Genomic DNA, 27,742 nt, shown 5'->3' with positions numbered 1-27,742 from the left:
TAGGTGGGCTATGAGATCCCTTCCAGCCCAACCATCCTATCATACCCTGGTTCTGTGGTCTTCAAGTACCCCTCCAACCCAACCATTCTATCATACACTGCTTCTATGGCCTTCAAGGACCCTTCCAACTCAACCATTCTATTATACCCTGGTTCTATGGTCTTCAAGGACCCTTCCAACCCAAACGTTCTTTCATCCCCCAGTTCTGTGCTCTTCAAGGACCCCACCAACTCAACCATTCTATCATTCCCTAGTTCTGCGGTATTCAAAAACCCTTCCAATCCAACCATTTTATCACTCTGTGGTCTTCAAGGACCCTTCCAACCCAACCATTCCATCATTCCCTGTTTCTGTGGTCTTCAAGGACCCTTCCAACCCAACCATTCTATCATTCTGTGGTCTACAAGGACCCTTCCAACTCAACCATTCTATCATCCCCTGGTTCTATGGTCTTCAAGGACCCTTCCAACCCAAACATTCTATCATTCTGTGCTCTTCAAGGACCCCTCCAATCCAACCATTGTATCATCCCCTAGTTCTGTGGTATTCAAAAACCCAACCAACCCAACCATTTTATCACTCTGTGGTCTCCAAGGACCCTTCCAACCCAAACATTCTATCATTTCCTGGTTCTGTGGTCTTCAAGAACCCTTCCAACCCAATCATTCTATCATTCTGTGGTTTTGTGGTCTTCAAGGACTCCTCTAACTCAACCAATCTATCATTCCTTGGTTCTGTGGTCTCCTAGGACCCTTCCAACCCAACCATTCTATCATTCTGTGGTCTACAAGGACCCTTCCAACTCAACCATTCCATCATCCCCCGGTTCTATGGTCTTCAAGGACCCTTCCAACTCAACCATTTTATCAGTCAGTGGTTCTGTGGTCTTCAAGAACTCCTCTAACTCAACCATTCTATCATTCCCTGGTTCTATGGTCTTCAAGGACCCTTTCAACAGGAGGACTGATTGAGGTGCTCTGCAGAGGACAGGAGTCACATGTCAGCCTCAGCGCGCTCTGGCAACTCAACATAATGAAACAGGAGCACAACTCTCTTCTTGAAAATTCAGCAGAAACTCCTGAAAACATGGACAAGCGTCGGGTCCCACCACCACCCAACAGTGGAAACTGTGCTGGGCACTGCCCTCCCCACTTGATTTTGGGCAGCTCTCAATCTCCCAGCATTCAGCACCATGACCCTGAGCCTGGGGTACCACATTTTTGGGGCACCATGGCCCTCAGTTTGGGGCATAATGTCCCTAAGTTTTTGGAGCAGCACATCCCCAGGTTTTTGGGTCATCGTGACCCTGAGTCTGGAGCATCATTTCCATAGATTTTAGGGACACCATGGCCCTGAGGCTGGGGCACAACAGCCCTGTGCTATCATGGGCACCACAATCTGAGGTTCAGGCACAGCATCCCTGAGGTTTGGGGTACGCAGCATGCACTGCAGCCCCATGTTCAGGGCACAACATCCCTGAGTTGTTCAGGGCGCTGCATCCCCAAATCTTTAGGGTACAAGGTCCCTAAATATTGGGGACACCATCATCACACTTTTGGGGTACTGCATTCGAGTTTGGGGCGCCACAGCCCCACATTTTAGGGGCACAACGGCCCCATGCCTTCAGGGCAACATGCCCCCACGTTTTGGGGACACCGTGTCCCTAGACATTTAGGACACAACGTCCCAAAGTTTTTTGGGGGGGGGTGTGACATCCCCAGGTTTTTGGGGACATCACATTCCCGGGTTTTTGGAGCACAAGATCCTCACCTCACATTTGGGGTACAACGCCCCAAGTTCAAAGTACCTAAATCCTGAGTTTGGGGCACTGTAGCCCCAAGTCTTTGGGGCACAATGACCCCTGGCTTTTAAGGGCACGACTCAGAGCTCTGAGTTTTTGCAGCACCGTGTATCCCTGGGCTCTCAGGGCCCAACATCTCTGAGATTTGGGGGAATCATGTTCCCAAGCTTTCAAGGCAGCACATCATTGAATTTAGGACGCAGAATCCACGGTTCTTTGGGGCACTGCATCCCTGAGTCTTCAAGGCACAACATCCTCGGGTTTTCGGGGCACATCCTCAGGTTTTCAGGGCACAAAAACCTCATGTTTTTGCAGCACAAGATCCCCAGGTTTTGGGGCAGTGCATCCCTGAGCTTTCAGGGCACGACACCCCCAAGTTCTCATAGGGCACAACGCTCGCAGCAACAGTCACGACACCCCTCACCAGGCTCCACCAAGCACCGCTCGGCTCCCACAGACCCCACAGCTCCATCCTACCCCCCAACAACACTTCACACTGTTCCCCTCATGGTGGAGGCGCTGCCAATACTCACTTTTAGGGTCGTGTGGATCCGATTTGCCACCAGGAGGCTCGGCACACAGCTTGGTCCCTATGCGGGCGGGCGGCTCCGACTGCCCCTGGGCTGAACTCTTCTTGGGCAGCGGTGGTGGTGGTGGTGGTGGAGGTGGAGGAGGGGGGGAACCCACCTCCATGGCCACCACCTCCTCCTCCTCCGGGGCAAGAACTGTCGAGAGAAGAACAGTCATCAGCCCCCACCCCCCTGAAGACATTTGGGGGTGAAAAGGGGCCCTTTCAGCATTTCTAATCCATCTGTGGAAGGGAAACAGGGATATTTTTCCCTATTTATACCCCCTCAGTAAGACATGGGAGGGGAAAAGGGGCTTTTCCATGTTTCTAGTCCCTCTGTGCAAGGGGAAAGGAGGCTTTTCCCTACTGAGACTCCTCTGCAAGGTGTGCGGGGCAATGCTGAGCTCTATGGGGGGGGATGGGGAGAGCTCCACAGGGTGACTCCGGGTCTGCTATGGAGCCCAACCCAGGGGTGGTGCCTGGGGACACTGTGGGGCAGCCATAGAATTGCTGTGGGGCAGCTCCGGAGCCCAACCCAGGGGTGGTGCCTGGGGACACTGCAGGGCAGGGGTGTGGGACCCAACCCGGGGGGTGGGGCCTGGGGCAGTTGGGAGGAAGATCTGGGATCACGGGGGGGCCAAACCCAAGGGTGGGGCCGATGTGGGGTCTAACCCATGGGTGGGGGCCTGGGGGCCGACAGGGGACTGCTGTGGGGCGGCTTTAGTGCTGCTATGGGGTAGCCTTAGTGCTGCTATGGGGCAGGCTTAGTGCTGCTATGGGGCGGCTTTAGTGCTGCTATGGGGCGGCTTTAGCGCTGCTGTGGGGCGGCTTTAGTGCTGCTGTGGGGCAGCTTTAGCACTGCTATGGGGCGGCTTTAGCACTGCTATGGGGCAGCTTTAGCACTGCTATGGGGCAGCTTTAGCACTGCTATGGGGCAGCTTTAGCGCTGCTATGGGGCAGCTTTAGCGCTGCTATGGGGCAGCTTTAGCGCTGCTGTGGGGCAGCTGTGGGGCCTAACCCAAAGGTGGGGCCTAGGGGCCGTTATGGGGCCGCTATGGGGCCGTTATAGGGCCGCTATGGGGCCCAAGCCGGGGTCGGTGCTCGGGGTGTTGCCCGGGGCCGCTATGGGGCAGCACAATGAGGCCCACCCCGAGGGGAGGCGGCTCCGTGTGGAGGCCCGGGCTGGGCCGCGGCCTTCCTTTGTCCTCACCCCACAGCGCGGCGCCGGGAATGGGCCCCGCTCTCCCTCAACCCCGGGCCGGGCCCCGCGATGGTTGAGCCGAGAGCGACGGGGAGAAGAAAGAGACGGGACGGAGGGAAAGGGCCGCTCACCGGGCTCGGGGGTCGCCTCGGGCCCGGTCTCGCCGTCCCCACCCCGGTCCCGATCTCGAGGCCGCGGGACCGCCGCCGCTTTTGTCACTTTGGGCGGCGAGGAGGTGGAGGCCGCCATCTTGGAGCGGCGCGCGGGGCGGCCCCGGGCAGGGTTAATCGAGCGCCGAACGGCGCTGCCGCTCTCCGGGCTCGGCGCTGAAAGGAGCGCAGGGCGGGGGGGGGAGCGCCGAGAAATCGAGCGGGGAACCGGGGGATGGGGAAAGGATGGGAGACCCCAACCCATAAAGGGAAAAGGATGGGAGACCCCAACCCATAAAGGGGAAAGGATGGGAGACCCCAACCCATAAAGGGGAAAGGATGGGAGACCCCAACCTATAAAGGGGAAAGGATGGGAGACCCCAACCCATAAAGGGGAAAGGATGGGAGACCCCAACCCATAAAGGGGAAAGGATGGGAGACCCCAACCCATAAAGGGGAAAGGATGGGAGACCCCAACCTATAAAGGGGAAAGGATGGGAGACCCCCAACCCATAAAGGGGAAAGGATGGGAGACCCCCAACCTATAAAGGGGAAAGGATGGGAGACCCCAACCCATAAAGGGGAAAGGATGGGAGACCCCAACCCATAAAAGGGGAAAGGATGGGAGACCCCAACCCATAAAGGGGAAAGGATGGGAGACCCCCAACCCATAAAAGGGAAAGGATGGGAGACCCCAACCTATAAAGGGGAAAGGATGGGAGACCCCCAACCTATAAAGGGGAAAGGATGGGAGACTCCAACCCATAAAGGGGAAAGGATGGGAGACCCCAACCCATAAAGGGGAAAGGATGGGAGACCCCAACCTATAAAGGGGAAAGGATGGGAGACCCCAACCCATAAAGGGGAAAGAATGGGAGACCCCAACCCATAGAGGGGAGTCCCGATGGATGGGGGTAGCCTCATAGATGAACAACGCTGATGGGTAAAGAGAGATGGGGGGGGGGGGAGGGGGAGATGGACCCCAATGGATGGGGAGAGCCATAAGGAGGAGGGGTGACCACAATGGATGGGGAGAGGAACCTCAATGGATGGGGAGAGCAATGGAGGGAGGAAGGGCAATGGATGGGGAGAACCTTGGGGGGCCCCCAATGGATGGGGGGAGGACCTCAGTGCATAGGGAAAGCCACAGAGTTGGGGGGGGAAAGAGGACACAATGGAAAGGATGGGGGAAACATGGAAGGGATGGGAACCCTCAATGGATGGGGCAGCCCCACAGATGAGAGACTATGTAGGGAGGGGAGCCCCATGGATAGGACAGCCCTATAGAAGTGCAGCCCCAAATGGAAAAGAGAACCCCACAGAAAACCCACTGAAAGGGAAAGATCCATGGGAAGGAATGGGAGACCAATGGAGGGCCAAGGAGCCCCTTATGACGGGGCAGTCCCCAAAGGATGGAACACAAGAGCCCCATGGATGGGTCCAGGTCCCCCCAACACACCCCAGTCCCCCACTCAACCCCTTGGGCCTAGCCAGGGTCGCACAGCCCCCACATCCAATACAAAGTCCAGGCTCCGTGTCCCCTCACACCCTACCCCACACACCCCACATGTCAGGACCCACTTTGCTGTCCCCACATGCCATCCCCTGAGGCACTGTCAGTGCTCCATGACACCCGTGGCACAAAGAATGCCCCTATCAACATCCAACACACACCCCCACAGCCAAACCCTACTCAACCCCAAGCCCCTGCACCCAATGTCAAACACAAACCCAATGCAAAACCCCCCAAACCCATTGTAAAACCCCCAAATCCAACTCTGATCCCTGACACTCAGTGCCAACCTCTACAACCAATGTAGAACTCTACACAATGCCAACCCCTATGGCCAACACTGAATCCTACCCAACGCTGACTTCTATGGCCAACACTGAATCCTACCCAATGCTGACCCCTATGGCCAACACTGAATCCTATCCAACTCTGACTTCTATGGCCAACACTGAATCCTACCCAACACTGACTTCTATGGCCAACACTGAATCCTACCCAATGCTGACTTCTATGGCCAACACTGAATCCTACCCAATGCTGACTTCTATGGCCAACACTGAATCCTACCCAATGCTGACTTCTATGGCCAACACTGAATCCTACCCAACGCTGACTTCTATGGCCAACACAAAACTCTACCCAATGTCAGCCCCCTACGGCCAATGCTGACCCGCTACGGCCAATGCAAAACTCTACCACCAACTCAAACCTCCCACCTAAGAAGTGGAGAGCACCCACAACTAAAACAAAACCAGACCCATAACTGGACCCCCAATTTTACAGCACAGTGAAGTTTTTTTAGAGATTCAAATTCCTACTGAAGTGAAACATCCCAACCCAAATTCCACGCTCAGAATATCAGAGATAAACCTTTTAACAACAGACAATGTTCCAGGTAACTCCATACGCCTGGAGAACTCCTGGCCCCATGCAGGACCACCCAAAACCCAAACCCTACACCTAATAGAATCCCCTGACACAACTCTGTGCCTCTCCATCGAGCCACCAGAGAGCAGAGAGGTGCTGAAATCCAAGAAGATGACATCACCTGGATTCCTTTGGTCAGCAAGTTGGGTAACCTCCTCATAAAGGAAATTAAGTTCGTTAAGCAGGACTTGCCCCTTATGAACCTGCATTGCTGTGATCAATTACTGATGGCTTTCAGGTCCTGGAACAATCTTCATCATTTTGACTGGCACTGAAGCGAGACTAACAGCCCTATCATTACCAGGGGCTCCTCTCTTGCCCTTCTTGGCTCCAGATTCCCAAGGCCATTAAACAAGATAATAATAACTGAGAGAGGTCTCACGATGACATCGGTCAACTCTTTGAGTACCTTGAGATGGATCCCAATGGGGCCCAAGCTCTTCCATACATCATCCCACAGCGCAAGGAAATGATGAGGGGCAAAGGGAACGCAATCGCCGTGCCACTAATTGGCTCCGTGTGGGATAGGAATGAAAGAATCAGTTTTATGCCAGGCACACAGAGCTCTGCCAAAAGGCTTGGCCAGCCCTGCGTTGTGTTTTCCATCTCACCGATGGTTTCCAACATGGTGCTTTCCCTTCGTTGGCTCCGCTACCAACCCACGCATGCCAACTCTGCCTTTCCTTTTTGGCAACCCGCGTTGGGTTCAGACAGGTTTAACCACAGGGTGGAACTGCTCTCCTTGGTTTGGAGGGAAGCAGAGCTGGAAAAAACGCATGGGGAAGGAAGAGCTCGAGGTATCGCTTGCTGAAACGTAATGGGATGAGAAGGAGGGCAAGAAATAAGCAACGTTCCTATGTCCTGGAATGCAAGAAATACGCGATGTTTCAGTGCTTGGTTGGGGCTGTCATCGGGTATTTCAGACTCATGCCAGCTGAGAGCTCCCCCAGCATCAAGCATCCCTCCTTCCAGCCATCCCGAAACGGGTTTTCCCCTAAGCATTAAGAAATAAATTGATTCCCTGTCACTGTTGCCACAACCAAAAGGTAGCAAAGGGTTTACTGTGATCTCGGAGCGCTGCCCCCAAGGAGCATCGCCCCATAATTACTGCATGGAAAGACCTGGATGAAGGAATTCAGTGCCATCTCCTGTGGCCGTAAGCTCAGCTCATGTGGAAATAGGGCAGGAAGAGGCCAACAAGAGCTTTGCAGTGTGCTGGATGTCAAGAAAAGAATGAAAGGCTGCGGAAAGTAGGTCAGGAGAGCAGCACAAGGAGGGTCCTCAGGGCACAGAGGAGGGGTTGTCACCTCCACCCTACACAAATCCAAGAGGATGCTGTTCAATGGGACACAGCCCTGAGCTTCGTGACCTGGCTCTGTAGGTGGGCTCGATGGGGTCAGGTACCTCCAAAAAGGGTTTCTGACATCCATTCTTCAGCAGCAAACACGGGATGAGCCTCATGGATGGGACGACAGACAAAAGACCCCATCTACAAAGCTTCAGGGTTTTGATTTGGATTCCTTTTCTTCTCCTTTGCAAAGGGGGCAGCCACAATCAGAGAAAGCGAAGCTCAGAATGGAAATCAGAGCTGTGCTGAAATAATTGGCATTGAATGTCCTCTTCCAGCTCCAGCTGTGCTGGGGAAGAGGTCAGCACTGGGGGCCCTTCTTCTGGGGAAGGGGCTGTCATTGAGAGCCTTTTTCTATTGGCACATCCAGGTCAGGGTTGGGTAGAATGTGTGGAAGACAAGGAAGGGCAATGCCACGCCATGAAGACAAGGGGAAAAAGACAAAACCAAGATGCCAGCAGACCAAATTAAATTAGGGGGAAAATGATGGGAAAAGAGCAGGAGGGGCATAAAAAAACCCAAATCCAACTCCAAATGGGAGTCAGAGATGTGGGAAATGCTGAGTAGAGCTCGGAGATTTCAGTCAAGAGGCAACAAACCTTCAAGCAGAATTCTATATGAGAATGCGTACAGAACGGAATGCAGGAATATATACATAATAAAATGCAGAAATATATACGTAATAAAATGCAGAAATGGAGGAGAAGGACAAAGCCACAGTTGGAAGCTGAACATGGGTGAAGCAAAGCGATAGGCGAAGTGAAATGAAGGGAACTGTTTGGATTTGGTGGGAAATAATCCCAAAGACAAATAACCCCAAATACTTCTGGCCTGGTCACAGCGATACCCATCATTTGGATCACTTAGATCCAAAAGGCTTTCTGAATACCAACAACCCAACCATGCACTGAATGCATTACGTGTTTACCCAGCTTTATGCTGGATATTTTGTCCAGAAATTCTCCATATTAGCCAAAATTCATTAAAAAACACCTCCACTCTCTTCTCCTTGTCCCCTAGTTGGGTGGCCTTCAAGAGGACACACAGGACATGGCTGTCCCTCCATGTATGTTGGCTATGACCAACGACTGCACTGTCTTTCAGCCATGATGTTATCTATTCATCTAGCATTACACTGCATATTTTGTCCAGAAAACCTCAATATTTCCCCCAAATCATTAAAACTCACCTCTTGCACCTTCCCTTTATCCCCCACCTGGGTGACCTTCAAGGGGATGGCTTTCCCTTCATGCATGCTGGCTATGACCGATGACTGTATTGTCTTGCAGGTGTTCAGAATAACCTTCCCCATAATTTTAATAGGCACCGAAGTGAGACTGACAGCTCCATGATTAGCGGGGCTTCACTCTTTGCCCTCCTTGGAAACTGGAAGAGCAATAACCTGCACCCACCTGCTATGCACTCTATGCTCAGGAATGCACAGAAAGCCATTGGTAGCCAAAGCGCTGGGAAACAAGCAAACAGATCCGCAGCCCCAAACATGCTCCCCAAAGGCTGCACCAACAGAAACAAAGCTTTGCAATGAGGAACCTCCTCAGTGCCACCTAAATGGGGTTTTGTTTCATTCAGGCTTTAGAGGGGGAGGAAACGAGCAAAGGGAAGGAAGGGGCAGCCCCATTTTGGAATCCAGCAAGGATATAGGATCAGTTCCCTGCACCATTCAACCAACCCTTCTGCTAAGAGCTCTCAGTGCCCCGACATCTCCCAACCCATTCAAGCAAACCCATGGATTCCTAAAACAATCCCCAAGTCCCCCCCCTTATAGATCAAGTACCCCATACCCCCAACCCCTTCAGACTCTGCAACCTGAGATGGAGATGGGATGGAGCAGGAGATGTTCCCAACATCACACACCAAAAACCTGAGCAACGTTGGCCGAACCCATAGACAAAATCCTACTTCAACACACATCCCTTTTCTCAAGACAAATCCTCCCTTTCCCCTCCTGCCGCCCAACCTTAAATGTAATTTAAATGTAATACCGGGGACACCTGATATTAGTTCACTACGTTCAGAAGGTGGCTGTGCTCCTTCACCATGATCCCTCCCAACATTCATCCCTACAAGACCTCGAGCTTTTGAGCACTAACCACAATACCTCATACCCATTAATTCTGGGCACTGTGCACCCAGCAATTTATCCCGTTGTCCCAGACAGGAGCATCCAGCCACCAGCAGCAGGAACCCCGCTGAACTCTCTCTTTGGCATCAGCCTCTGCCATGGACTTGGAGCTCTTCATCATCTTCCAGCTCTTCCAAGACAAGGATTAAGAGCTGGCATTGGCTGTGCTCATTTGTGTTCATTACGAAGAGCAGGGATTACAGGCTTTATGATATTTCAACTAAAGACAGACGGATCCCTGCAGCGAAAAGCTCACGTGGGATCGCACCGAGCGCAACCTCTACAAGAAGGACTTCAAAAAGGTGACGGAGCACCCAGTGTCACTTTCGAGCAAGTTTTCAGCCTTCGGGAGAATTCTGTTGTTGCAAAGATTTTGTGCCAAGTCAGTTTTTTGGGAGGAAGTTTGAAAGCTTTAAGAGAAAGCCATTGCTATGAACCCAGTGCTGCTCCACGAGTACTCTGGGGGCTCTGCTGATGGAAGGGCCTCACTAAGACCCAAAGGTCAGACCTCCAATTCTCCCTTGGGAAACCAACATCTAGGGAAAATGAGCAGCCAAGGGGTGAACACAGCACCTTCAACACAGGTAAAGAGCAGGGTGGCCACACTCAGCCCCAACACACGCTTCTCTGCCCCCCAAATATCCCAAAGCGCGCTCCTCGGCCTCCAACACCCAAAAGCACATCCTAGGTTTATGAGTTTTGATGACAGAAATCATCTTCCTAAGCACAGCTGCCACCCAAGCAGGAGGCAATCCCTCCATCCACGGCTTGAGATCTTTCATCACATCTCCACCTGCCCCAAACTGGGCTCAGACTTCACGCAGCACGACAGCTACAAAGATGCACAAATTGACGCCAAGCAATCCATCCCCTGCACCAAGGATCAAGAGAAGCTGCTGGCAAAAGAGTTCACTCACCATCTCTGTAGGACTGCAAGGACTCATCTCCCCAAGATGGGGGGAATGGGGACAGAGGAGAGCGTGGAATGCTGCACTCGGAGATGGGGGTCATGCTCTTGCGGGGCATGAAGCTGTGCGGCTCTCGGCCTGGGGATGAGGGCTCCGCTCCCACCGCCGCCTGCAGCATGGGGTACTCTGCCGAGTTGGCCAACAGCTCCTTGAGGATGTTGATGGGCGAGATGGTGAGCTCCCAGTTGGTAATACCAAAGTCTCTCAGGTGGGCCCTGGCATGGCTGGAGAGCCCAGCGCGTGTGTCGAAGCCGGCCCCGCAGAACTCGCATCGCATCAGGCTGAACGTGCTCGGGTCGAAGTTTGCAACTAAGGAAAGAAGGACAGAATCAGTGGGTAAAAGATTGGATCAAGTCTTTGGCAGGGGGGTGTTAGACCCAAAAGAGCCATGAGATGCACCGTAGCCATCCAGGCTGGCCATGGCACCATACATACCCATAGTCTGGGGGGTTTTCTAAACCCTGCTGGTTAAAGCAAGAAAATAGAAAGCACGGCAAATTGAATACATACTACCTTTTTTCTTCTTCTTTTGGAAGGAAAATTTTTGCTCAATAGCTTTCACTTCTTCTGCCGAGATGAAATGTCGGACGTTGTAGCTCACCCCAACCCGATTGAGGTGGCCCCGCACGTGGTTTGCCAGCCCAATGCCATTGTGGAACCGATCCGGGCAGTACGGGCATTTCCTCTCCTCGTTCTTTAACATAGGCGAGTCAGAGTCCAAAAAGTCATCAAACTCTAAAGGAGAGTCCAACAGGAGCATATCCAAAGGAAGAGGCTCTTCCATCATGAACTCCCGCGATGGGAATGCTGCTTTCTTCTTGTAGAGCTTTGCCCGGGGCCGCTTCTTTGCTTTGGGGTGTGGGTTGACCTCCTCCAACAGAACGATGGGCACCATCATCCTCAGCTGCTGCTGCTGCTCTTCGGAGGCGATCAAAGGGTCTGTGGCTCTCAACGTGTCTCTGTACGCCCTCTTGAGGTCCAAAGCAGCTTGAGGGATGGTGACGGGTTTGGTGACTCTGTGCTCCATCAAGTCCGTGTCCACGGTCATGGAAAACTCACCCTCCACGCCTCCCACCTCGTTGATAAACATCCATTTGTGCCTGACCTCCTCCAGTCCCGTTGGGTGACTCCTCAGACCATCGCCTTCGGCTTCGAGGTGCTGAGCTGCTGTTTTTTTTTTCAGGTGCTGCAAAGCAAACTGTGAATAAGCCTTTGTGGAGGAGAGCCCCAGGTTTTTGTGCCGGGCAGCATACGGGGCCGCTTTCCTGGCATGGAACCCTGACGTTGCATAGTCCTTTTTGCTACCCCCATTGCTTTTGTTGTGTCTTGGGTGATCTACGGTGAAACTGTGGATGTCGTAATGCGACATGCTTTCCCGGTGGGGTGGAGGGAAGAGCTGGTCTGCTTTGCCAAAATAATCAGTCTCTGCAAAGCGGCCCGGCCTGGCGGGGCTGTAGGCATCCCTGCTGGTTCCCGGTTGGTTGGGATCTTCTTCATACATCTCCGCGTCCCAAGAGAGGTGGGAATGGGCGTATTTCATGTGCTCTTTGAGGATGTTCTCGTTGGGTGCTGGAAAGCTGCAGAGCATGCAGGTGCTGAGCCCTTTGCCGTGCAGAGGTGCCTGCACTTGCATGGGCATGTGCTCATTGGGTTTGAAGTGTTTGTACATACCGTGCATGGCTCCATCCTGCAGCTCTCCGCCCCCGTAGAGATTCAAGCCCTTCGCCCCTTGGTCCTTCCTCTCCTTGACGTGCATCTTGGCATGCTGCACGAAGATCTTGGAGGAGTTGGTGCCGAAGACGCACTTGGGGCACTGCAGCCGGGCTTCCCGACCTTCATCTGGGAACTCGTTCAGCTTCTGGATCTCCTCGATGATTTTTTCCCTGGATTCCTGGTGGAGCCTTTTGTGCTGCTCCAGTGACGCGAGGTCCCCGAACGCCCACCCGCACTCATTGCAGCAGAACTGGCACTGCCCTCCAAGAGCATCCCCATCTTGGTCCCTCCCTGGTCCACGGTTGTGCTGGAGCATGTGATCCATCAGGTGCTCCTTCTTCTTGAAGTAGATGCTGCACTCGATGCACGTGTACACCGTGGGGTCCTCCTCAGGGCCCAGCTCCTCTTTGCCCTGCTCCTCCACCAGCACGCTGCACACATAGGGCCTCATCTCCACATCATAGGAGCTGCAGGGAGAAGGCTCCAGGGACATCAACGGGATCCTCTCCACAGAATCCTCAGAATTCACCGTCCACGACTGTTTGCCGATGGTGAGGTCGGTGCTGAGCTGCAAAGCTGGCTTTGGGATGGTCCACTCAGCTGTGCTGAGCGCGCCCATCTCACCCGCGTCCGAGTCAACCCCCAGCCCCTTCCTTTGGGACGAGGGGGTCTCGAGGGTTTTGGACTTGCTGAGGACAGGGTTCAGATTTTTCCTGAACACTGTCGGAGTCAGCGGAGGAGGCACTTCACGCACAGCCTGTCCCCGGAAGGGTACATTGGTTGCTACATCCGTCGGCTTGCTCGTGTCTTTGTAGTGAGGACTTGGGCTTCTGTTGGGTCGAGAAATCCAGTCGACCCTCTGGATCCCCCTCCTGCTTTTCTCTAAGTGCTCTTTGCCGACGCCTTCAAGTTGCTTTGGTTCAGGTTTAAGGTATTTCTCCTCCCCACCACCCACCGGTGGCCCCGTGCAAGGGTTGGGCGTCCCAGCTGCCGCCATGCCAGCACCCAGCTCTTCAGTATCACTCTCCAGATCCTCAGGATCCACCCGCACTGTATTTACAACCTGGGGATCCCCTGGAAATGCCGACATGTCCTTTGAGTCCTTCAAGCCAGAGAGTCTCTCTAAAGTGCTTTCTTCTCTGCCATCACCCGCTCGTGTCTCCAGGGCGGAGGTGTCCCAGGGGACGCTGCCAGACACGGTCATGGCGTGCAGCTCCAAGGAGCTCCTGGCGTCCGCTCTGTACAAAGCCTTCTGGAACTCTAAATGCTCTTCAGTCTTGGAGCTGCAAAAGAAGTTTGGACAGTTAATAGCTGGTTAAGAGGGCAGTAGGGATATTTCTCCCGTGTCACCCCAAATATCAAAGATTTAGGACAAAAGAAAACGAGCACAAGGACCACCCATCCCATCCCACTCTCCGTTGGCCATTGCCCTTTTACCCAACCGTGACGCTTGGTACTAACAAGCCAAAGAGCAGGACAATGAGCTGCATAAATACAGGACAGACGTGACAACATGAAACACACTGAAGGTCTTTGGAACCAAAGCACAGCTTGTCCCCATCATGAAGTGCAAGTCTCTCTCTGCAGCACAAGGGGGGAAATGCCGACCATCCTCTTGCAGATACCCCAAATCACACTGGATTGAGTTGGTTCCTCCCCCAAACCCTCAGCAGGACCCCAAAGTTAGCAAGATCCCATCAAACAGATGGAAAACAAGTCTCCATGTGGCAACTCTACTGGTGAACTGGGTGACAGGAGGCCACCCAGACAGTGCTGTCGACACCACCACTACAGCAAAGACGTGTTGGGTTCCGGAGAACAATCCCATGGGCAGTCCAAATGGCTTTGAAAGTCCTATGTTTGGGCTTGGAATCTTTTTCCCATATGAAAAAAAAAGGAGACCAACAAAGGTGCAATGAAAGTACCCGATGTTCTGAAGAATGCCCCAAGGGATTGGAGATGTCTGCACAGTGGGACAGAGCATCAAGCCCTTCTGCAAGGGTGGTGGGAGGCTCACTAGGGAAACCAAGAAATCCAAAAGCACCCGATGACCATATTCAGGCTTCTGAAGAGAATCCAAGCAATCCACATGTCCCCAAAGAACAGTCATATCCCAAATCTCAACCAGAACAGAAAACCCAACACCAAAAGGACCCACACAGAAGGAAGAGGACATCTCCACTGGCAACTAACTTCATGGGGTCTGGAAGATGCCAGCAGACCCCAACCTGTGTCCCAAGCCTTGGGGCAGGGATGGGAAGACAGAGGAGATGCCACCAACTCCCATCTACACGGTGCTGATGGAAGGGATGAGTGGCCAAGAGCACCATGCCCTGGCGCTCTGTTGAAACCACTCCCAAGGGAAGAAACCCAGAGCCTAAAAGAGCCCAAAGACTCAAGATATTGTGCAAGGAGCTGCAGTGTGGGATGAGTGTTATCTCATGGGTCAGGCTGTGCTGCCAGGAGAATAAAGCACCTTTCTTTGTTGGGGACAGCGGGGCTTCCAGTTCCACGCATCGTTTTTAAACCTATTGATTTCCTAAACAACAGAGTTCAGGGGCAAACCAGTTCCTGCATTTGCCCTCCCAGCTCCAAATCTTTCCCTACTTTATTTTCTGTAAACACACAGAGAAACTGAGAGGACGGGCTCTCCATCATCTGCAGCGTGGTAGCAGGGAAATGCGATTCCCATATGCACCGCAAACGTTATTAAAAATAACTCGCTAAGGAAACCGCTGGCCCAGGAAGGATCATTCAACAACGGATACTAAAATAAACCCTTTAAAACATGCCAGGCATGGACTGTATCGACAAACAAAGGCTGAGGGAGAGAGAATCCCATAAGGAACCTTGGGCTGCCACCACTCAACCTGCGTTCTCCAGTGTGCTCAGAGGTGTTGGGGACACCCCTAATGAGCTTGGGGACACCCATCCAAGCAGCCACCACTTCCCCTTGTACCAGGGATGACCCCAAGAGTGCAAAGCAGAACTGAGGTGTTCCAAGGGGCGATGTGGGGTGGGCAGAAGAAAGGGGTGGTGGTGGGAAGTGGTGAAATGAAGCGATGTTGGAGCAACCAACAGTGCGCGTTGGAGAGAAGGGATGGTGCTGGCGGGTTCCAAGGTGACATCCTTGGTGGTTGGGACAACCCTCTTTGAGGACAGTCAAGCAGAAATTTGGGGGTTTTGTGCTGTTAGCAAGAGGAGATGCTCTGCAACATCCCCAGGGCACTTACCCGAGTTCGGTCCTGTGAGCTGGGGCTGGGACAGCACCGGAGAGGGCAGGATCAGGCTCATCTGCAACAGAGAGGAAAGCTCCAAGGTCAGTGCCCAAGTGAGGCTCCTGCAGTGCAATTTGCAATCAACGTGATTTGGGTGTTGGAAAGTAAAAGCTTTCCCAGCAGATCAACCCCCTCTGCTCCTGCTGCCCTGTCCTGCTACGGCCGGGTCTGGATTACGGGAGGATTGCTGAGCCACACTTAAGAGGGTTTAATCCCGCGCAAAAGTATTTGGTGGATAATCGCTCCTGCAACTAAGCAGGCTAAAGAGGAGATGTGCACAGCTCCAGCCACGCTTTGCCAACCTGGAGGGGTTGGTTTCGTCCACTCTACAAAGCAGATGGCATCCCATGGGCTCTGGTTTCTCTGGGTGCACAGCTGAGCATCATCCTAGGTTTGGTGGTGGAACCCTTGGGATGGTGGTGCTTACCACACACCTCCAAACCTGCTTGGGGCTGACAATGCACAGGTGAATCTTGCTGAGCTCTATTGGGCTCAGCTGGACCAGGATCAGCCCTGAAGAAGTGGAGGATGTTTTGCTGTTATCCAAGCAGGATGTATGGATCACACCTGCCTGGACAGAGAACGCAAGCAGAGAGAGGAGCGGGCACAAGACCCACGTGCACATTGCAGCTATGGAGTCAAGAGTTGGACTGGATGATCCCAATGGGTCCTTTCCAACTCAGGATATTCTGTGGTCCTTATGACTGTAACTGACCTCCATCCCCTCCCTGACTGATGCAACCACTTGTAGATCATGCTTAGGTTTTTTTGGATGTTTATGTGCCAAAAGTCGAGCACGACGGACAAAGAAATTTGGGACCACCATTACGGAGATGAAGGAGGCAAGGCAGAACCTGCCCCAAAAGCAAAGGAACGTGAAAAGCCATTGCTGGTTTTCCACCCTAACATCTCAAGCGAGGCATGAGAGAGGTGAGAAGCTGAAAGCTGAGGATCCCTTGGAAGGAGATGGTGGGTTCTGAGGTCTTTCATCTGGATGGGGCCCATCGTGGCAATCCTCCATCGGCACAATCAGAGGACACGGAGAGGTGGCCTTGAACTCCAGCGGCTCAGGGTTGTTTTTTTTCTGTTTCAGAAGCACTTTGGAAAAGCCCGTTGGGATGCACAGCCAAGCTGTGAGGTCACGGGGGACAAATAGTGTTCATTCAGGAAAGCCTGAGTCACTGACCGGCCTGGCCAGGCACGTGGGGGAAGGGATGGGAAAACCCTCCCAAAAGGGCAGACTGTAAAACACTTCCAAAGAGAATCAAACTGAAAGCAGCAGTGAGGAGGAGAAAGGAAGCCGATGGAGGGGATGATCGGGTGAAGGGACAGGCAGGAGCCTTCCAGGGGTTCTTTGTTCCGCAGAGCTCCAGCGTGGCTCCTATTTTTAGCAGCTGTCTCCTTTAGAGGAAAACACGCCGTGATTTATCTTTCTCCTGATGAGCACGTAACTGTGCTCCCTGCAAATCCTGGTTTCTTGGAAACAGTAAGAGATGAGGGAGTTTAATGTCTTGGACTTAGCAAGCTCACATTTACCCTCTATGGTAATCCAGTGAGAGCTGCTCCTCCGACCACGGCAGCACAACTGCAGCTTCTCCCAGGAGAGCAACGCAGCAGCCATAAGGTCAACCACTCTCACCCATTGGATCCGCTACATAAAAAGGACACAAAACTATCAGAGGGCATCCAGTGGAAGGGCATGAAGATGGTGTTGGGTCTAGAGAGCAAGGTGCACGAGGAGCAGCCCCAGACACTTGGTGTGTTTAACCAAGATTGACACCACGCTCAGCTACAGGGTTTGGACTTTGGGAGCTCTCATGTTGAGCAGGGAGTTGGACTCAATGATCCTCATGGATCCACCTCGTAACATTCTACCCTTCTATGGTTTTTCCTCTACACCAAGAGTCAGAGCAGCCAAGACACTGAGACGCTTTCAAACATCGAGCCAACACATGAGCTTGCAACAGCCAAAACACACACAATGGGCAGAGATAAGGGAAACCAGCACTGTTCCCAGTATGGAATGGTTATACCAGGACCAGGAGCAATCCTACACACGGTGAACCCATTTCTAGCTGCATTTGGCAAAGGTTACTCACAAAACACATTCCAAAGGTCGTGAATTGAGTAATAACGACATCTCCATTAAGGCCAAAAACATTCTGTCTCGCCAAGGTCACCGCGGGCAGCGTTGATAAGCAGAGCTTAAACAGCATGCTCACAAGGTGTGGCGTTACCTAAACTGTCACCGCCACCACCCAGGAATACAAGGACACACTACAAAGTGCTTTATCACAGCATTGTTCTTGCAAACGTCAGATCCTTCATACCCAGAGAGTCTCCCAGGGGCTCTTCACTACAGGATCCCTTCTACCTAAAGGGTCTCCAAAAAGGTCTTCCTTATGGGATCCTTTCTACCCAAAGGGTCTCCAAAAAGGTCTTCCTTATGGGATCCTTTCTATCCAAGGGCTCTACAAAAGGGTCTTTCCAACAGGATCCTTCCAACCCAGCTATGACTCTTTTTATTTTCTTATTTTAAATAGCAATGCCCTTGTAGTAATGTTGGTAGATCCAACATCCAAAGAAGTAAGTCCAACAAAGGCCCCCAGCCATGGGAGACAGAAGGACTCAATGAATGAAGACAAGCAAGGGGAAAACTGGGAGTGTTTAGCTTCCAGATGAGAGCAGGAAGGTGCTGCCTACAGCACAGGGTGTGGAGAAGATGGAGCCAAACCCCTCTTGGACATGCACAACAAAAGGAAAAGAAAGTTACAACACAGGAAACTCTTCCCATGGGACCCTTCTGGGATGCAGATCATCTCCATCCCTGAAGACGCTCAAAACTCAACTGAATGGGGCTTGAACGACTCAATCAATTTTGAAGTTGGCCATACTCTGAGCATTGGGCTCAAAGCAAAGACGTCTTTGGGATGGTGGATTACCTCAGCACTACACCAGCTGGAAACGATGAGATGCTTCAGAAGAGTTTGACCAAGAAGCAATATTTCCCTGGTGCTCTCACACACCGCTCCCAAAGACGTCTCTAGAAACAGTCTAGAGGAGCCTCCAGGAGCAAAGATTTAAAGGAAATCATTCAAAAACACTATTTCCTAGACTTCAAAAGCTGTTGATCTGTGCAGGGGTCCACTGTCTGAATACACTGGAAGGGTTCCCTTCCACCACACAATCCTCCAGGATGGGAGGGAGGATGCCTACCTGACCTTCAAAGCCCGTCCGCACCCCGTATCTCAGCAATAGAGGATGGAGAGGGACAATCAGCCCTGCCTTCAGCCCTCCTGATCATCTGGGCTCTTCCTGCGGGTGAACACTTGGCGCAGACCAAAACCAGACATTCCCAAAACCAAAAGAAATCAAGCAAATTGGACCAGAATTTGCAATACTACTTTTTGGACCAAAGCTTTCCAAAAGCTTCCCAAACAAGCTGAACGTCTCCAAAAACCCTGCAATGAACCAACCTGTGTTGTTGGCTATTTTCTTTTTCCCTCCAGACATCTAAATGGGGCAAAAAGAGGCACTTTAGCTCCTCTACTGCCATCTGAGCAGGGGTGTATTAGGCAAGCGAGTAGGCTATAAGCGAGGGTTAGGCAAGGGGTGAGGTCTTGCATCATCCTCTGCAGAACGCAGGATGTTGCAAGGCATGAGTTAGCTCTGGAATTAAAGAGTAGCTCCTGCTCAGGGTGAAGCTTTCATCTTGGGTGTTTAATTTGAGAGCAAATGGTGCTGGAAGACTCTCTCATTGGCACCAGCATCTTCTGCGTGTTGTAAATAGCCTGGAAGAAAAAAACCACAAATCTTTGGCTTGACGCGTGGCTTTCTGAAGTCCAAAGAGGCAGCAGTGACCCACAGAGCCAAAATAACAGCAGATGGTGCAGTACAGTGGTGGGAAAACACCGCAGCCCCATGCCACCGCTCCAACGGCAGGGATTGCTGCTGCTTTGGATGGCACGGGTTTATATTTTTCTTTCCAAACTAGTGCAACACGGGTTCCCATGCAAGGAATGCGTGGCCTTGGGCTGAGAAGCAAAACAAAGCCACTCCACACACACACAAAAAGGGAAAGGGTACAACAGCTCTTCTCCCAACTCACCATTAATAGAAGCCGCAGTTCCTACATGAATGCAGAGCCTTTCCCTTTTGCAAGAGGAGAAAGTTGCTTGCACCCCAACACTCCCCTTCCACTGAGGGCACCCAAAGGAGCAGCCTGGTGTCCTGCAAACCCAAACCAAGTACTTCTGATGACATTGCAGCTCCAGCTCTTCAAGAAGGGACAATTACTGCTCCATCCCAAGAGGCTTTCACTGCTCAAGCTCTTCAACACTGTTTCTGCCCCAAATCCACAAATAGGGTGGGCTGTTCTCCATCAAAAGGACCCATCATGGCTCCTCAAGATCCTTAATGGTATTCCTGCTGCAAATCTTGAAGCAGGGCAGCGCACTCCTCCATCCCAAGAGAACAGCATTGCTCCTTAGGCTCTTTGATAGCTTTTCTACCCCAGATTTCCAGGTTAGGTGGGCTACTCTCCATCGTAAGAGCACACCATCAATCCTCAGTATCTCTCTTGGTATTCCTGCTCCAAATCCTGCCTCAGAGCAAATTCTGTTCCATCCCAAGAGCACAGCATCATTTCTCTGCATCAGGAATCATCCCGCTGCGTCTCACGTGCGTGTCCAAACACTCCCCAGGGCAGGACAAGACGATCGTGCTCTCCGTCCCTTTGCTGTGGCTTTGCCAGAGGCAAGCTGAAGACTCCGCTCACGCTCCTGAATACAGATGAGCTGGCGAGAAGACTTGGGCAGAGCCATGGATTTCACATTTCCTCCTGAAAACGGACGTGTTTGGGGTCAGTTTTCCTCCTCCGGCGCTGGTGAAAGATCTTGGCCGTCTGCAGACAGAAACGGGATGCTTTTCTTTCTCTTTCTGCACGATAGCAGCTCAGGGCTGTATTTAAGGACACTCCTAAGCCCCCAGGCAGGTGACCTTGAGGATAGGAGCTCTTCAAAGCACGGCGTGCTGGCAGCACATCGTGTCTCATCTGACTCGGGCTTGGCCGGCTGAGGACGGGGCTGCGAGTCACATTGACGTGTTCTGTTTGTGCTCATACAGGTCCCTTTGCCCCTCTGCAGATGCAGAGAGTTGGAAATCAAGCTGGAAAAGCCAAAGGTTGAGCAACCAGCATCCAAGCACTGAGATTTCTGCTCCGCAACCAGGAAAAAAAAGAAAAGGGGCCCAAACCACCAGATTCCAAATGTGACTCAGGACTAACAGCCCAAAGGATGCCATGTTTTTGGTTGCTGCCATCCATCAGACAATGCCCAATCCACTCTTCCAGGTTATACCGAGCTGTAGTAGGAGCAGAACCATCCGTACTTGGTCCCCTTGGCTCTGGAGATGACCCGGAGTGAGATGAAAAGTTGTACAGACAAGATAAACGCAGTGTGAAATGATAGAACTTATATGAATTAATACGTAACGACAGACCGACTCCGACTGGTGAACAACCATCCACCCTACTGAAACCACGCATGGAACATCCATCCTTGGAGCCTGTCCTAGCCAAATCAAATGAACAACCTGCTCTTGGCTTTGGCATCCAACTCAACTCTCCCCAAAAACGCAATGAGGCTCAAAGCTGCCCAGCTCAATTCTCCACACACAAAAAGGTGTTGAGGCTCAAAGCTGCCCAACTCAACTCATGCTGAGCAGCCCCAAGTCTCCTGCCCTTCTCAAGGACTCAGTAAGCCCTCAGCCCAGGCCTGATTTGAGGAGTGAAAGAGTCAGATCCTATTTCTATCCCTTCTATTCCCTCCACGTTCACGGTGTGGGAAGACATGTGAGCTGTAGGAGCACCATCCAGAAGAGAAGAGGAGCAGGTCTGGCTGGTTGATGGGTCACTGCACTGCCCCATTGGGGGAACCCCATGGCAATGAAGGGACGTCACAACAAGCAGGAGGAAAGGCACAATGTCCTGGTCCCACCAACGTGAGATCTTATGGCAAGAAGAACCAACACCGTGAGGAATCCCAGAGACAAGGAGTGCCGGGCACTGCTGAAATGCTTTAAAGTCGTGTAGATTCAAATATTCATAACTAATGGCCACGGAACATTGACGATGAACACTGATATGGAACGAGATAATGGAGGACAGATCGCAACCAGAGCAAAGTCACCCCGAATTACGACATCATGGAGACAAGACCACAACCATCCCACGTTCCCCATCCACCAGCAATGCTTGGCAATGGCCACATTCACAGGCACGAAGAAACCTTGAAAACCAACAGAAGAACTCTGGACTCCAACAGAAGGGGCTTCAGGGTGAGCACCAGCTTCCCCCCAGCTCCCACTTCCCCTAAAACCAAGCCTGCACGTTTCCACCCCGTGTGCACTGAGCCACACAGCGGGGAACCACATTCCCATCCACCGAGTGCCCCATGCACCTCCTAGACCCCAGACACAGAGATATGCTTTCCCCCTACCTGGATGCTGTGCACCCCAAGAGCTCACGCTGCGTCCCACCACGTGCGCGTCTCTAGCACGGGTTATTCCGTCCCTATATCACAACGGGCTCCCCCCCCAAGCAGTTACAAAGGCAACGCCTGCTCAGGAAGTGGTCTACGGAGGTGGGGAACAGCACAGTGAGAGGGGAGGGCACTGGATGTGCTGACTCAGCAGCAAAGCACACGCCAGCTCACCCCGACTTTGGAACGCTTCATCTCAGCCATGGGGCTGCTCCTACCTACCCCGTTCCCATTGCATCCCATTGGGATGGGTGCTCCTATCCACCCCATTCCCATTGCATCCCATTGGGCATGGCTGCTCCTACCCACCCCGTTCCTATTGCATCCCATTGGGCATGGCTGCTCCTACCCACCCCATTCCCATTGCATCCCATTGGGCATGGCTGCTCCTACCCACCCCATTCCCATTGCATCCCATTGGGCATGGGTGCTCCTACCCACCCTGTTCTCATTGCATCCCATTGTGCATGGGTGCTCCTACCCACCTCATTCCCATTGCATCCCATTGGGCATGGCTGCTCCTACCCACCTTGTTCCCATTGCATCCTGTTGAGCATGGCTGCTCCTACCCACCTCATTCCCATTGCATCCCATTGGGCATGGCTGCTCCTACCCACCCCATTCCCATTGCATCCCATTGGGCATGGGTGCTCCTACCCACCCTGTTCTCATTGCATCCCATTGTGTATGGGTGCTCCTACCCACCTCATTCCCATTGCATCCCATTGGGCATGGGTGCTCCTACCCCCCCGTTCCCATTGCATCCCATTGGGCATGGCTGCTCCTACCCCCCCCCGTTCCCATTGCATCCCGTTGGCCATGGCACCGCATGGATCCCAATCCCTGCAGCTCTCAGTTCCCAAAGGGGTTGCATCTCTCTTGGAGACGCACCGTTTTGGTTCCATAGGATTTTCTGCCATCACTGTCACGCCCAAGCTTAACTCGAATCAATGGAAACGTGGGCCCAAATGTCTGCACTGAGCTTGGCTGTGCCTGGACACGCAACATCCAGCAGCTCCGTAAAGCCGCAGCTGATCCGGACAGATCAGAACACGTTGCATCAGGACAAAAATCCCACTTAAACCCTTCTGGAGTGGATCTGGAACAAGCTCAGAGCTTCGGCACCCATTAACACTTGTGCAAACCATCATCTCATCCAGCTCGGATCCACCAACCTTCCAAAAGGGGGACCTGCAGGACGACACAAACTCATCGTCCTCTGAGAGTGTGGAACAGTCACCCATAGACAGCAATGTTAATTCTCATGACATCAGCCAAGTGGCAGCAAGCTGGAAACAAACAAACAAACAAACACAACAACAACTGAGCTCAGCTAAACCAAACCAGCACTGCTGAAGGAAGGAGCTGTAGGAAGTGTAATGCATTGCTGGAGGAGCTCCCTGGGATGTTACTGGGATCCACTGTGACCTCACAGAGCTGGATCAGGGAGAAGCACGGATGCTGCTCGGTGGTGCTGAGCTCAATGGGGATGCGTGGGGGTGAGATGGGGATGTGGGCAGCCATCCCACTCAGGCACTGGGATGTCACCCCTGGGTAATGGGGGGATGAGCAGCACTCAACCCCAAATGGAGCCTGGGGCAAACCCAGTGAGAGGGAGAGGGTGAAGCTGGGAATGCAGCACCTCGTTCCACCAGGGAGAAGGCCTGAAAGGAGGAAGGGTGATGCCTGCGGGTCCTATAGACACACCACAACCTCAGCCACATCCCACCGGTGCTCCCAGGTCCCTCCGACCCTTATAGGGCCACTAAGGGCAGAGAGAGAGCGGAACCAGTTCTCCTCCAAGAAGGGGGTTGATCTGGCAAGGAACAAAGCCAGAGGAAGAGGAGGTGCTGCCGGCCAGGAGGAAGAGCTGAATGCTGCCCCAGCATTGGGGGGATAATCCAGCATCGCCCTGGAACTCTGCGTGGCTGCTGCAGTGAGAAAGGATGGGGAGATGGTCCCAAAAGAGCCAAGAAATTGGGGTGAGTCAAAGGAAAAAAGCTTCTGGAAGCTCAGAAACTGCACCAGGAAAAGAGCTCAGTGACTGCATGGAAGCCACGAGTCACTCACGGTGCTAAAGGGGAAAAAAAAATAAGAAGAAAAACAAAACAAAACAAAACCAACAGTTCAACCCCAGTTTGCAACCTGCGGTGAGCAGCTGACTCTGCAAAGCAGCACCAAACAGCAGCAGAGCAAAGCCAAACCCTTGTCAGCAAACCCCAGCGTGCTCCGCAGGCGTCCGCTCCTTGCTGGAAATCCAATGGAGGCAGAAAAAGCTCCTGTTTAAAAGCTCCTGTTTCTCCCCAAAATGAACTGCTTGCCACAGTGAGGAGCCCGCGGGGCGAGCCAGGAACACACAGAGGGGGGAGAAATAAAGAGGGGGGGGGGGTTGCTGCTTGCAAACAAGTTAATCGAAACTGAAACAGGTGTGAGCACAGAGCAATGGTCGGTGCAGAGCTGCAGAGCAGCGTGGCGTGTTTGGCTTGGCGTGTTTGGCTTGGCACGGCCACGTGGAACCCGACACTGCGCCGCTCTCCCCTCCCAGCACACAGGGAGGCAGAGGACACACGTTGGCTTTGAGGTTTTCTTTGGGTTTTCTCCTGTTTGAAATGGGGGGGAAAAAAAAGCTGCTCAAGGGGCTCGTTCCAGTTCCCAGATGTATCCTTATTATTGGAGGCGCGATGATCATTTGGGTCAAAACCCTCCGTTTTTTCCTTCCAAAAATCACCACCGTGTTCCTCCCCAGTTTGCAGCCGGTGTTTCCCAACAACGACCTCCCAAGCAAACCCCAAACTCTGCCCTGCAAACATTCCCACCTTATCCCCATCTCCCAGCTGCCATTCCTCCATGTGGCCGATTCCCTTCTTTCTCACCCCGGTATCGGTCCCGTTTTCCACCCCACAGTGTTTTGAGTCCATCTCCACGTGGGACATTCAGTTGGAGGAGGAACCTCAGCAGCTTTTGGATCCCGTTTGGTTTCACCTTGCTGGAGTCTTGCCATGATAAGAGACCCGATGGGCGGTGGTGACCCATTGGCGACCCAACTCCGCTCTCCCGTCAGCAGCAGGGTTTAAAAGGTGAAAATATGTGATTTCAAACCCAAAATGGCTGCTGACAAAGGCTGGGGGCTGCATCCAGATGGCCAAAACTTGCAAGAGTTTGAGTCGGGTGGTTTTGGGGATCCCAGCAACCCGATCCCAAGGCTGGATCAGGGTGGAGGAGGAGGATGCTCCTTTGCTGAGCTCAGATCACGACAGCACCAACCCCATCCAACCCAGCAACCCCAAACCTGCACAAAACCCCATTCCTTTGCCCACCCCACCCCGGGGGCTCTTCTCCCCGAGGTGTTTCCACACCTGCATTTCTCCCATCACAGAGCTCTGTTTGAAAAACAAAAGCCAAGTGCGAATGAGCGCTGCCTGCAGGCACAAGGTCTCCTTTCAGCCCTTTCACCTTTTCAGAGGCCATTCCCAGCTGTTGAAAACCTTCCCCCCCCCCCCTCCTTATCAGGGCTGTGAGCAAATCCATTCTCTCAACCCCGGGCTGCTCCATCCAGCTTTAAGCAAGATTTATGGGGCTGGAGGCCGAAACTTTCCTCGTCAGCAGAGGATCCGTCCAGTACCGAATGAAAGGATGGTTTCTCTCCAAGCTGCTTGAAAGCCATCCAGACTCTGTTGCAAGCAGCTCCTCTCCTTTGGATCCATCCCTGTTCCAGCTTCCAGCAGACCTCGGCACATGCACAGCTCCCATCAAAGCGGCCCTGTTGCACCAGCGATGAACACGAGCAATTCACGCTGCCATCTTCTCTTCTTCCGACCCCGAATCCTCCACCCTGATCCACTTTTTTTCCTCTGCCTGCTGGCCCGTGTGGCTCCACCATTGCAAAACAAGGCTTTAATCAACTAAAAAGCAATGATAGGGAGCTCTGAGAAGCTCAGCTCCGGTCTATTTGCGGTGTGAGGAGCCCTAGAGGGATTTTTGGATGCCGTAACACCATAGAAAACCCTCAGTTGGGATCAGCTGGGATCAGCTTCTCACCAATGGGATCAGCTTCTCACTCTTTGCTGCTGTCAGCCTTTAATGAGCCGTCCTCTCCGATTACAGCCAGGAGCTGGGAACGCTCATTAATCCCACTGTCACACAGCGATGCCAACAAGCTGGACTGGCCCTTGGCTGGGGGATGAGCTCTCAAGGATGCCAAGTGTTGGGTTAGAACGGTGAGCACTGCTGGGTTACAGAACCAGAGAGAATCATCACGGCTGGAAAAGACCTCGAACGTCACTAAGTCCAACCATCAACCCACTGCCACCACGTCTTTCCATGCTACACATCCACAGATCTTGAACAGCGGTGCACTATCACAGCAAGCACCCACTGGGTCGCCATCATGGATAGAGCCCATGGGGCTGCCATCATAACCATCAGCCATTGAGTCACCATCACCCATTGAGTCACCATTGTGGCCATCGCCTACTGGGTCACAACCATGGCCATCGACAATGGGTTACCATCACGTACTGGGTCACCATCATGGATAGAGCCCATGGGGCTGCCATCATAACCATCGCCCACTGAGTCATTGGCCATCACCTACTGGGTCGCAACCATGGCCATCGACAATGGGTCACCATCACGTACTGGGTTGCCATCATGGCCATCACCCATTGCATCACCGTTGCCCATTGGGTTGCCATCATGGCCATCGCCCACTGGGTCACCGCAGTGGACAGAACCCATAGGGTCACCATCACGGTGATCCAGTAAGGTGGAAGATGAACCAAGATGGAACCCAAATGCTGTTGAGATCCCTCCTCCAACTAAGTATCCCAGGTGGAGATAGACCCTAACCACCATGGGGTGGAAAAGGGGACCAATACTGGGATGAGAAAGAAGGGACTGGCCGCTGGGAGGAACACCAGCTGGGAGATGGAGATGAACTGAGAATATTCACATGGTTCTGCTTGCAAGGGATTTTTGGAGACCATCAGGTGCAAACTGGGGAAGAGCACAGCTGTGATTTTTGGGAGACAGTGAGAAAAATGGAGGATTTTGATCGCATAGACAACCCCAAACTATAATCATGCCTCCAGTAACTACAATAATACATAACTAGAATAATGCACTCAACAATACAGTTATGGGGAGGACAAACCAGACGCAGAACAGTGGGGCAGCAGCAGAGGAAAGGAAGCAGCAGCTCAGTTCCACCCTAGCAACAAACCCACATGGGATAAGCTCCCCCAGATCTCCTACAACAAGGACACCGTGTCCCAAAACCAATTATTACCCCCCCAACACACACACACACAAAGCAGCAAAGCCCTGAATGGATCCAACCCAGCATCCTGATGACATCTATCCGTGATGCTGCATCTTCACTGTGTAAACTCAAAAACTCATTTCCTCCTTAGCAGCAAATGCTGGAGAAGGACGAGCATGGCCCCACGCCGGAGCATGAGCTCATTGCACTGGGGCTGGGAAAAGGTGACGGTATCTCTGTCCCCAGCCTGACCCTGCCTTACAAAAGGGGTCACTGCCGCAGCCACGTACCCTTTATTCTCTCCCAGATAGTTTTTATCCCAACTGATAGCAAA

At 52.7% G+C, this 27,742-nt stretch overlaps 1 protein-coding gene across 4 annotated transcripts in view; it reads right to left on the bottom strand.

Annotated features, from left to right (window-relative positions):
* WIZ (WIZ zinc finger) overlaps positions 1 to 27,742 on the bottom strand; it is a 48,959-nt gene that overhangs the window by 7,616 nt on the left and 13,601 nt on the right. For 2 of the 4 annotated variants that reach the window (XM_072360779.1, XM_072360781.1), the window contains exons 3-6: positions 15,565 to 15,625; positions 11,129 to 13,614; positions 10,568 to 10,927; positions 2,335 to 2,526 (exon numbers count right to left, since the gene is read on the bottom strand). In XM_072360779.1, the coding sequence (XP_072216880.1) occupies positions 2,335 to 2,526; positions 10,568 to 10,927; positions 11,129 to 13,614; positions 15,565 to 15,625 (3,099 nt within the window). The remainder of the gene's footprint in view (positions 1 to 2,334; positions 2,527 to 10,567; positions 10,928 to 11,128; positions 13,615 to 15,564; positions 15,626 to 27,742) is intronic. The other 2 variants (XM_072360780.1, XM_072360782.1) reach the window with 2 other exon arrangements.

The sequence above is a fragment of the Excalfactoria chinensis genome, unplaced genomic scaffold (assembly GCF_039878825.1).
Source record: "Excalfactoria chinensis isolate bCotChi1 unplaced genomic scaffold, bCotChi1.hap2 Scaffold_331, whole genome shotgun sequence".
Taxonomy (NCBI): domain Eukaryota; kingdom Metazoa; phylum Chordata; class Aves; order Galliformes; family Phasianidae; genus Excalfactoria; species Excalfactoria chinensis.
This window is presented reverse-complemented; position numbering and strand designations above follow the sequence as displayed.